Source organism: Macrotis lagotis, chromosome 7, assembly GCF_037893015.1.
Source record: "Macrotis lagotis isolate mMagLag1 chromosome 7, bilby.v1.9.chrom.fasta, whole genome shotgun sequence".
Classification (NCBI taxonomy): domain Eukaryota; kingdom Metazoa; phylum Chordata; class Mammalia; order Peramelemorphia; family Peramelidae; genus Macrotis; species Macrotis lagotis.
Window position 1 is genome coordinate 216,065,706 of NC_133664.1, and position 12,272 is coordinate 216,077,977.

Here is a 12,272-nt window from a genome sequence, read left to right on the forward strand (position 1 = left end):
TCCTCGAAACTATTCGGCACTAAGAAATAGAATGGTGGGTCAGTAGAATAGGTTAGTTACACAGTAAATGACTATAGAATTGTAGTATTTGATAAACCTTCAATTTCTGGGATAAGAACTCAATATTTGACAAAAATGCTGGGAAAACTAGAAAATGGTATGACAGAAACTATGCATAGACCAAAATCTCACACCCTATATCAATATAAGGTCAAAATGGGTATAGGATTCAAACATAAGCCAATGAGGAGAGCAAGGAATAGGTTACTGTCAGATCTTTGCAGAGGAGAAAAATTTAAGACCAAAGAAGAGATTGAGAACATTATGAAATACAAATGGATAATTCTGACTACATTAAATTAATAGATTTTGCACAAGCAAAACAAATGCAGTCAAGATTAGAAAGAAAGCAGAAAGCTAAGAAACAATTTTTACAATCAGTATTTTTTTGATGAAGGCTCATTTCTCAAATATATATAGAGAACTCAGTCAAATTTATAAGAATACAAGTCACTCCTCAATAGATAAATGGTCAAAAGATAAAAATTCTTTATTAGAATTGAAATTTCCAATTTTCAAATTTCAGTTTTCATAAGAAATTAAAGCTGCCAATAGTCTAAATCACTATTAATTAGAGAAATGCAATTTGAAACAACTCTGAAGTACCAACTCACATCATCTAATGTGACAAAACAGGAAAATGATAAATGTTGGAGGAGATATGGGAAAACTGGAACACTGACACATTGTTGAGGGAATTGTATATTAAAACAGACATTCTACAGAACAATATATCCAAAGGTCTATAAAACTGTGCATATGCTTTGATCCAGCAATACCACTACTAGATCTGTATCCCAAAGAAACCATAAAAAAAAAAAGGAAAAAGGATCTCTATTTACAAAAATATTTGTGGCAGTTCTTTTTTTGGTTTTCAATGAATTGTAAATTGAGGGGATGTCCAACACTATTGTGTTCTAAGAAATGATAAGCAAGGAAATTTCAGAAAGTGAGCAAAGTCAGGAGAACATTGTATACAGTTTTAGCAACATTGTGTGATTCTCAACTATGATGGACTTAACTCTTCTGAGCAATACAATGATCCAAAACAATTCTAAAGCTTTTTTTTTGGGGGGGGGGTTATGCAAGGAGATGGGGTTAAGTGACTTATCCAAGATAACACAGCTACAGAATTAAGAAATCTGAGGCCAGCTTTGAACTCAAGTCCTCCTGACTCCAGGACTCTACCCAGGGCACCACCTAGCTACTCCAAATCTATAAAATTTTTGATGAGAAAATGTTATTTATATCCAGAGAAAGAACTATGGAGTATAAAAGCATATTTTTAAAAATTTGTTTTGTACTTATCCTTTCTCATGGTTTTTCCCTTTTTTCTGATTTTTCTTTTACAACATGATTATTATAGCAATAAGTTTAACTTGTGTATGTATATCCAATATCAGATTGTTTACTGTCTTGGATGGTACAGAGAAGGAAGAAGGAAGAAAATTTTACAAAAAAAAAATGAATGTATCAGGGAAACCTGGAGGGATTTGCATGAACTGATGCTGAGTGAGATGAGCAGAACCAGAAAAACACTGTACACTCTAACAGCAACATGGGAGTGAGGTTCAACCTTGAAGGACTTGCTCATTCCATCAGTACAACAATGAGAAACAATTTTGGGCTGTCTGTAAAGGAGAGTGCCATCTGTATCCAGCTAAGGAGCTGTGGAGTTTGAACAAAGTGCAAGGACTATTCCCTTTAATTTAGAAAAAAACAGATAGCTTATTGTCTGATCTTGTTACCTCTTAGACTTCTCTTCTCTTTAAGGATATGATTTCTCTCTCATCACACCCAATTTGGATCAAGGTACAACATGGAAACAAAGTAAAGACTGACAGGGTGCTTTCTGTGGGGGGAGGGGGAGGGAAGCAAGATTGGGGGAAAATTGTAAAACTCAATATCTTTAATAAAAACAAATTTAAATTTAAAAAATGAATGTAGAAAATTATCTTTACAAGTAATTGGAAAAAATAAGCTGTTAAGATAAAAATTTCAATTCTAATGAAGAATTTTTCTACATGATCACATCTAAAATTTAAGATACTGGAAAATCAAAAGGAAAGTATACTTTATATAAATATACTTTTCATACATCTTTATCAGAAAGTAATTATTTCATAAAGCAAATATCTGTACATCTGATTTCTTAAAATTTAGTGTCTCTAGTTTAAAAACATGATGAGCAAATAAGTCAGTAAAATTTAGAAGATTTAAAAACGCCTATGAATTAATAATATAAGAAAGACAAGTTAATCAAAGGAAATATGAAGGACCATTTGTTTAGTGTCTGTGAACAGCCTTAGATGTCAATGGTCATGTGTTGTATAATCTGTTAATAAAATTCTGTGTCAGTATAGCTAAACAGTCATATAACTCAACTAGAGAATTTACTATTTTCTGATGACTAAATGCTTAAATTCCAATCAAATATCTTTTATTTATCCTCAAACTACTAAAAAAGTATAGAAAGATGTGAGCTTAAATCACTACATCCACACAGAATCACCATCTAATTTAATGACACAAATGAAATTTATCTCCCATTAATTTTTACTCATATAAGATCAATTTCTATTTCAAGAAATGAGTGACATTTTCCTAGGTTAATGGATCAGAAAAATATTTTAAAATCATATTTAAAAATTGTTTATGTTTCTTTATGGAAGTTTTCTTTACTTAAGAGACATTTGGGTAATGTGAAGGGAGCAGTTTGAGCATTAAAGTATTTACCTGTGTCTTCCTTCATCTGTCCAAAGAAGGTTGTTTGGTTTATTGGTCTTTTTCTCATTTTCCATTGAATATGATAATGGGAACACAAAAATATGATACCTGATCATTCTGGAATCAACTTGAATGTTTTTTGAAAATAAAATTTTTAATGAGACATTCCCACTATTAAGAAACAACTTTGAAAATAATAAGGTATAAAGAATGTTTCTCACAGGAGGTAAAAATTTAAATGACAAATATGGTGACTTTCAAATGGCAACAATGATTTTTAAGTGAACCATGAAAATGTTAATAAAATCTTATCCAACTTTACATGTGGCAAATAATGTATAGAGTTTCATTTTATTATATGGATGCCATATACATGAAATGAGAGATAACATGTATCTCTAAGAGCGGTATCAATGCCACCCTTAGAGTTAAGAAAATGTGGATTCCCATATCTGAAATATTTTGATGAGACATTGGACAAATCACTTAACCTGTCAGTGCTCTAGGAAAAACTATAAAATGCAGAGAAAGTACTGGCTTGCATTGATATAGGAAACTTACTTATCTAGGAGTTCCCATGTCACAAGTCTATTTTTTATCCCCCAGGATAGGCATGATGCTAAACATACATGCTAAGTCATATATATGCAATCTGAATGTTTTATGTCATACAAAGGGCTTAGAAATTACTGGATCTTTTAAAAATCAGAAGATAATGAAGACATAACAATTAGACATCATAGTCCAAATGAAGCCATTTTATTTTCTTTATTTTCCCCAGTGTCTTCCTTTTTCATTCAAGAAACTTGAGTTATAATTTAGCAACAAAGAAGGCAAAGATGGTGTCACTGTGTCATGTGTCATGTGTCACTGGAACCTGAGGGAGCCAAAAGTTAAGAATGATTGCTCTAATTTTTTTCTGGTCTGTTATCATGTTTTCATAATCAACAGAAACCTCAAATACTATTCTTTTAATTTGTGGAGTATCACTGAGCTATAGGAAAAAAAAAATTGAAAGTTTTACTTATATCATTAGAGGAGACATATGTAATATGCTTTGCAAAGCTTAAAGTATGCTTATTCTGTTAGTTATCATTATTTTAATCTATGTCACCTAGATAGTCTATATAGTACAGGATCACTGTGATTAAAAAATATTAAGTTCATTGCATAGGGGTATTTATTCCTATTTGTTAAGGTTCAATAAGACCATTATTACTTTTATGTAATAGTCAACAAGCATTCAAATGCTATTCTGTGCCAATATCTATGTTAAGTATTAGGGATACAAAGAAAAGCACAAAACAATTCCTGCTCTCAAACTGCTCATAGTCTAACGTGGAAGACAATATCCAAATAACTGTGTATAAACAGCCTTCTTGCTGAAGGTGGGATTTATTTGAAGACCAGGAGGTGAAAATGAGGATGAGAATTTTCTTTCCTTGTCCTTCACTGAACAAATTCTGTCACCGCCATTTTTTTATTTTATCATTGCTACTTTGTAATCATAGTAATAACATGTTTGGGGAAAAATAACTTTCTATTTTTTCCATTTCAATGTTTTTGGAATGTCTGTTTTTGTTATAACATAAAAAAATCATTTGGTACTTCTTCCATTAGAAAGCCTTGAGTGGCTAGGTGGTGCAGTGGATAGAGCACTGGCTCTGGTGTCAGGAGTACCTGGGTTCAAATCCGGCCTCAGACACTTAATAATTACCTATCTGTGTGGCCTTAGAAAAGCCACTTAACCCCATTTGCCTTGCCAAAAAAACCCTAAAAAAAAGCCTCATAAATTTTGCATTTCTGGCCTATGATTATATGTAGCAACAAAACAAATAATAAAGTGGAAGCAAACATTTTTTGGATTGTCTTTTTTTTGTTTTGACTATTCGCTATTTGAAATTAAGAGGGTTTACACAGATGTGAAATTCCCAAAAAAGTGAATTGATGCTACATGCCTGCATCATGTTTTTTAAAAAATCTAAAATTATACAGGAATAATTGAAGCCATTTATCATTACTTTGACAATATTTTTTGATTTTCAAGTGGCAGTTTTTAACCACTCATTAATAAACCACTTTCTTTTATTAAACTTCCGCAGCTACTAGGAATAATGAACAAAAATAAAACTTACAATGAAATGTAAATGGACTGGAATACTATATAAACTTATTGTCTTATTTGTATATACAATTCAAACCCTATGTGGTTTCAAGTATGCAATAAATTTCATTTAATACAGTATGAAGAGTCTGGAATCTTGCCTAAATTCACTCTGATAAAGTCTCCTTTTGCTCATGAATTGGACTTTCATTAGGAATTAGAATAAGTCAAATTTTCAAATGCAGTTGTTCATTTTCTTCTCAAAGTTCAAAACATATTCTGTTCCATGCTCCTATCTCATATATCCTTTTTGGTTGATTTTTCCCTCCGTGTTTAAGTTAGCACAATTCATGCACTGGAATAGTGTCTCAGAGCCCATTAAAGTCTTAAATAAGAAAGACAAAAATGTTCAAAACACCTCAGAACAAATTAATATGTTTCATCTTTTTGGGGTGTTTTCAGCACTGAATCTTCTCCTAAAATTTCACAAAGTTCATTGAGTCTCTGCTGCATCTTGGGAATACCAGCTAGTTGAGATTCCAACTTCTGCTTTTCTTCACTCAGTGATAAACGAATAGCTGTATCCAATTGTTTAAAGCACCAACCTCCTTCTCCATCAAACTGTAATAAATGAGTATGATATTTCCTGCATAAACAAAATAAATACCATTAGCAAATTATTGCAATTAAATGCTAAGGCAGATCTTTAAAGAAGATACCCATTTTGGGGCCGGCTAGGTGGCGTAGTGGATAAAGCACAGGCCCTGAAGTCAGGAGTACCTGGGTTCAAATCTGGTCTCAGACACTTAATAATTACCTAGCTGTGTGGCCTTGGGCAAGCCACTTAACCCTGTTTGCCTTGCAAAAACCTAAAAAAAAAGATACCCATTTTGTAGACAAAAGAGACATAGGTAGAGGCTAATCACTTCGGTAATTTAAAATCCTTGTTTCTTTAAAATGCTTAGTATTAAAAATGTTTAGTATTTCTATCCTTTTTTAAAATTATGGAATGTAAAACAAGTCATGCTAATACATTTGATCATGTTCTAAGTTCTCTCAAATAACCCTAGATTTATGCACACCTGAGAGGAATAAAATATACACCCTGTTAAGTAATCTGAGGGTTCCAAATAAGTGTCAAAACATTTTTTTAATTAAGAACTTTTTACAGAAATCTTCCTAAAAGATACTATACATTTTATGGCCACTTTTAAAAAGTATTTTCAAATTATCCCCCCTCAAACTTTTGATTTCATGACTATAAAGAACTAGTATGAAAATATCCTGGACTTGCAACTTATCTATAATTTTGTACAGAGAGTTGTCAGGAACAATGAGGGGTTTAGTAACTTTCTGTTCATCCAACCTGTATGTGTCAGAGCTAAAACTTGAATCCAGGTTTTCCTAAATATAAGGTTGACTTTCTGTCTGCTGTTCCATGATGCCATATTTTGAGGATTTATAGATATTATGAGTAATATCAATTACTGAAATACTAGTAACTGTTCTTTACAAATTGTCATATAAGTATAAAGAACTTTGACACATTTGATCCTTAAAATTCCATGATTTAATTGAAATGTTATCATCATTATCATTACTGTTTTCCCCATTTTACAAATGTTACAATTTAAGCTTAGAGATTAAATAGCTTGAACAAGTTAATATAGCAAATGTCAGGTCAAATGCAAGTTTCTTGACTCCATGTTTATTTCTTCTTTTCATTATACTAGTAATGTATTATTATTATGTTAAATAATCCCATTCTATTGTATTTTACTAATTTTTATATCTTGACCATCAGACTAGCTATGACAAATGTTCATGCTCTGAGTAGCCCTCAACTATGATATGCTGCTTTTAACTTTCTACAAGTTTGTTATAATTTTATCTGAAATAATAGTAAGTGCTCTCTGAATGAAGGTCTGACAGATGCAAGTGCTTAATAATAGTTTTTATTTTTTTATTATGTAGAAATCTGTCTCTAACTTTTAGGTATTTAGTTATTTGAAAAAACATACAAAATGCCAGGCCACTTTCCTCCCTTTTATGTTTAAGTAAATAATAAAAGCTAGTATTTATATAATGCTTTATCTGTTTGCACAATGATGATGGTTTTTGTCCCTCATTCTCGAAGAAGACCATGACATCAGGAAGATGATTTCATGACAAGCACATGAAATGGATTCGAGTGAGGGGGCTATGCTAAGTCACCAGCCTCACTTTCTCCTCCAGAGTCATCTGGGTCCAAAGACCAAATATGAATCAGGATGACTGGAGATGGCCCTGGATGCGAGGCATCAGGATTATGAGACTTGTTCAAGGCCACACAGTTAGTAACTGTCAGGTGTCTGAAGTCAGATTCAAACTCCCATCCTCCTGACTCCAAGGTTAGTGCTCTATCCACTGCACCATCTAGATGCCCTATCTGCTTGCAAAGCACTTTTGGAATGTAGATGCTGTTATTATGTGCACTTTATAAATGACAAAACTGAGACAGAATAACGTGTCCAGAGTCACATATGTCTGAAGTTGAATTTGAACTCATATCTTCTTGACTCCAGCCCAGCAGAATACCCACTGTGGTATCTAGTAGTCACTCATAACTCAATGTGTGCATTATAACACTATTGGAAAGTTGTTTTCTAAAAGTCTAAGGGCACATTGCCTTTGACTGTAGCATAAGCTATCCAGCAGTTTTAAAAAAGTGAAACTGAAATATCCCTTTAAAAAAGGAGGAAAGAAAACAAAATGAGAAAAATAGAAAATGAAATGGAAATGAAAGAATAAAAGAATGAATAGGTTCCCTTTTAGTATTCTGTCTATTGAACTTTCAACTTCTATGCTTACTTAGATGAATATTAGCATCCTACACTGAGTAGCATTTTAAAGACACTTTAGCTAGTAGAATATTGTTTTAAAATGACATACTCCATTCCTGACCAAGCTCTTGCTTTTACTTTCCTATTTAGGTCAGGTCCATCACTCTGTTCCTACAGTATGAATCGATTTTTGAACAGAACAAGAAATATGTGTAGGTATCTCTTGTTCAGAGTTTCAAAAGAATGTTCTAGGGGCAACTAGGTCTGCAGTGGATAGAGAGCACTGGCCCTGGGGTCATGAGGATCTGAGTTCAAATCCAGCCTCAAACACTTAATAATTACCTAGCTGTGTGTCCTTGGGCAAGTCACTTAACTCCATTAACTTGCAAAAAAAGTCTCAAGGCATCCTTTTGTTAGCAGAAAGAAAATACTGCTGTGACTAAGGTTTATTGCAATTAATCTTTTTTGTAATTAACTTCCATCACAAAGAGAAAAAGCATAGCAAAGTGAAATGAAATCTACAATGAAATAATGAAATGAAAACTATAATTTTATTAAGTGATATAATAATTTAACAAACTTATGTGTCTATGACATTCACAGATATTAGCATTGATTTTTACCATGAAATTCATAATTATTCATCTATTACATATTCAACATAATTTGCTCTGTTCTGGTACTCTGAAACCCTATTAATGCAATTTGTAAACCTTTCAGAGACCAAGGAGGCAAAACTTCTGACTTTTTTTTTTTTACAAAATGACCTAATAAATTTCTTTCTAAAACTATTTCAGATGTTAGGGTTTATTCTTACAACTAATGTCGGAGCTAGCATATCTAAAAGGCAATATGTAATTCAAATTTCTTAATAGCAGGATAAAAAATTATTTCACAGTTTAATATTCAATGAAAGATTTTAAGTGAACATGAGAAACAAGTTCCCTCCTTTTCCATTTAACATAACTCAAATTGATTGGGTTTTGCTCTGGATATATAGCTCAATAATAGGCAGGCAGGTAAAACATAAATTGATTATTATTTCCTTGGTCATTATTCAACCCAAGTTCAAAGGACCTCAGAATTCCAGTGTAAAGGCATACTTATCTTAAGGTTTTACTCATTTATCCAATGCCAAACATTCATTAAACTAAACATGTGGAAATACTGTGCTAGATACTGAAAATATTTAGATAAAGGTGTATAATATATATATATATATATATATATATATATATATATATATGCATGGATGTATGTGTGTATGAATGTATATACCTATATACCATAGATTTACTTAAAGGCATTTATAAGATTTAGAATCAGGACATGAGCTCAAAATTTTACTCAGCCAGTCACTATCTGTGTGATCTAAAGCAAGTCAATCTTTCTGGATTTCATATCAATCTTTCAAATGAGGGATGGAAGGTGATTTCTAAGATCTCTTACAAATCAAATGCTATTATGCTATAATGGGAGGGAGGAAGAAAGGAAAAGAATGAAAAAATTACAAAAATAACTATGTCTAATGGATAGATTTATTTCTCCATCCAGTGGCTTTTTCCTGGTCCTTATCTTTCTTGTCTTCTTTTCACCATTTGACACAGTTGACCACCACTTCTTCTTGGGAACTCAATTCTTTCTGATTTTCATGATACTGAACTCTCCTGTTCCCTTTCTTTCCCTCTGATTTTCTTAGTTCATCTTTGTCCCACTCCCACATGTGGGTGCACCCCAGTACACTGTTCTGGAACCACTCCTAATTTCACTCTCTCATGTCTTTTGGCAATCTCATTAGGTCTCACATATACATTTATCTAAATCTACACATTTAGGTCTCACCTCTCCTGCACTCCAATCCCACCTTTCCAAATGCTGACTGGACATTTCTACCTTAATTTACTATAAATATCTCATATGCAAAAAGTTCTTTTCTTTCCTTTCCCCGAATCCAATTTGCTTCCTAATTTCTTTATTTCTGTTGATAATATCATCATTCTTCTATTAACTATGATTCACAACCTTGCAATCATTCTAGATTCTTCTATGTCCCTCATCCCTAATATACAAATATTTGTTCATTCTTAATTTTGCTTCTGATTTATCTTTCATGTCCATATTCAAGCCCCTCATAACTCCTTACTTCAACTATTGCAATTATTCTCCTTGTCTCCATCATTTTCCTTCTCCAATTCATCTTTCCCACTACTGCCAAAGTGATAGTCTTAATGTCTGACCATGTCAATATCCTGTACAAGAAGGTCCACCACAACTGTATTTCCTCTAAGATAAAGTAAAAACTCATCTGTTTGCTTCTTAAAGTCATTCACAATCTGTCTCCAGATTACCCTTCCGGGATAATAAAACATTACTCCCCCCCACCCCCAAACACTCTCAGTTGTAGCTAAAGAGGCCCACTTGTATGTGATATTCTATCACTCTCATCTCTGACCTCTATGATTAGAAAGCTTTCTCTCCTTACCTCCAGCATTTTTAAACTCTTGCTCTGTTCTAGACTCAGAGCTGCTCGCTACCTTTCCTGATTTTTCCTTTTAGTGACACCCATCACTTTGCATTTATCTTGTATATTTATTCTATATTTTCTTATCTGTGATCACGTAATATATCCTCACACCAAGCTGAAAAATGTTAGGTTTTGGCTGGCAGAGACAAGTTTGTTTTTACCTTTATATCTTTAGTATCTAGTAGCCTAGAGGTGGTACTTAACGAATGCTTGTTGACTGATGTGCAGGCAAGGTGTTTGGAAAAGTCTGAACAGGAAGAGATCACTATAACCTGAGGACAGCTTTATGGAAGAGGGTTAAGGAACACTTTCTAGAGGAACATATTGAAGGAGGGGGAAGGAGAAGAAGAGAATAAGCTACAAGGGGGCCAGACGGTATTTCATCTGATCGCCCTAACAAGCCTGGGAGGCAGGTGCTACTATTATTCTCATTTTGGGGGTTGAGGAAATTAAGGTTTATAGAGGTTATGTGACTTCCCACCCCAGTTAGGGGATGTCTAAAGTCAGATTTTAACTCAGGCCCTTTTAACTCCAGGCTCTGCTTTATTCATTGCATCACCTAGCAGTTAAAGGGGAGGCACTTAAACTGATGGGAGATGGGGTAAAATAGGGAGAAGAATCCAGAATGTGATTTGAACAAAAGACATGTGGGTATAATAAGTCAAATTATGACTAGGGGACAGAGACTAGACCAGTCTAGCAATAATATAGAATATGTAAGAAAAAGAAGTGGTATTGGATAATTTTGGAAAGATAGGCTGGAGTCAGATTGTGAAGTACCCTTAATGCCAAGATCAGAAGTTTAATATTATTAAGTTCTCATTTGGGAATAGGAACAATAATTGACTGAGAAATATATTTTGAACCACCTATTTTGCATTCACCAGCAGGGGAATATCACCCAAAGAGGCAAAAACTCTCTGAATGAACAATGCAAAAGGTTCATATAGGTTTCAAAGAATAAGGAACAGAGTGGGGAATGGGGTAAAAGTTGACTGGTCAAGGTTCCTATTTCTGGGACTTGAGGCTGATTTGATGCAATAACCCTTTTATCCAGTTTCAAGGTTAGGGGTTTCTGGATAACAGGATGTCTGAGGCTAGGCTGTATCACAGAACAGGCTGTACAACTTGGCATGTCCTATTTTGTAAGTATTAAGAGAAGAGTATAGACATTTATGTGTGAAAGGAATGATTCTCAAAATCATGTAGCACTGGATCTCTACAGCAGGCAATCTGGAGCCACTGAAGGTTTTCAAATAATGAAGACTTTTTGAGTTATTTTTAAACCTACATCTTCTTATTTCACCCAAAGTGGAAATGCAGGGATCACACATGGACCCAATTCCACTGCTAACTGGCACAGAAGTTTTGATCTCCTTTTCCAGTCCAGCTCATGTTGCCCCTTCTCAAGTAGTATGCTGACTCCCTAGTCTTGAGGCTCAAAATACTGGAACTAGACTTAGGCAGATACTGGTTTACTGCTCCACTGACTGGTTCAAAACCCCAAAGCTCAAGCTCCCTACAGTTCAAAACTCTAAAGCTCAAGCTCCCTGCATTACTCAGTGTCCTCTAATAGCAAGGACATAGGCATGTATAACCACACTGAGTTTAGTGAAGATTTTTAAGTCATGGAGTAATGTGTGAAGATGTAGCAAACAGGGAATACACTAATGGTAGGAATATAAACTAACTATTTAAAAAAAATCTTCCCCAGGGGAGTTTCAGAGAGTCCATGCTGAAACTAAATATTGCTTTATTATGGACTATATCTAAAGCAGTCTCATATGGGATGTGGGATAGCAGGGAGGCATTTTAAAGCAAAGTTGTCAGAACCACTTTATACCAGTCTTCATATAGTAATTTAAACCAAATGGCTACATTTCAAATTCTATAAATATTTTTGCCTTCAGATGGACTCTGAAAGATGGATATTTAGGAAAGATTGCTTGGAAGAGATATGATCTCAACCACAAAAATCTTTAGAGTTTTAACCTCAACTGATGTCCTCTGTATATCCAACACTTTACAAAAGTTA

The 12,272-nt window shown here is 33.7% G+C and overlaps 1 protein-coding gene across 6 annotated transcripts in view; it reads right to left on the reverse strand.

Annotated features, from left to right (window-relative positions):
* Positions 1–515: 515 nt before the first annotated feature.
* The window catches only part of ABCD2 (ATP binding cassette subfamily D member 2), a 177,112-nt gene continuing 165,355 nt past the window's right edge, over positions 516–12,272 (reverse strand). For 5 of the 6 annotated variants that reach the window (XM_074194855.1, XM_074194863.1, XM_074194861.1 and 2 more), the window contains one exon: positions 516–5,537. In XM_074194855.1, the coding sequence (XP_074050956.1) occupies positions 5,321–5,537 (217 nt within the window). In that variant the 3' untranslated portion in view covers positions 516–5,320. The remainder of the gene's footprint in view (positions 5,538–12,272) is intronic. The other variant, XM_074194856.1, reaches the window with a different exon arrangement.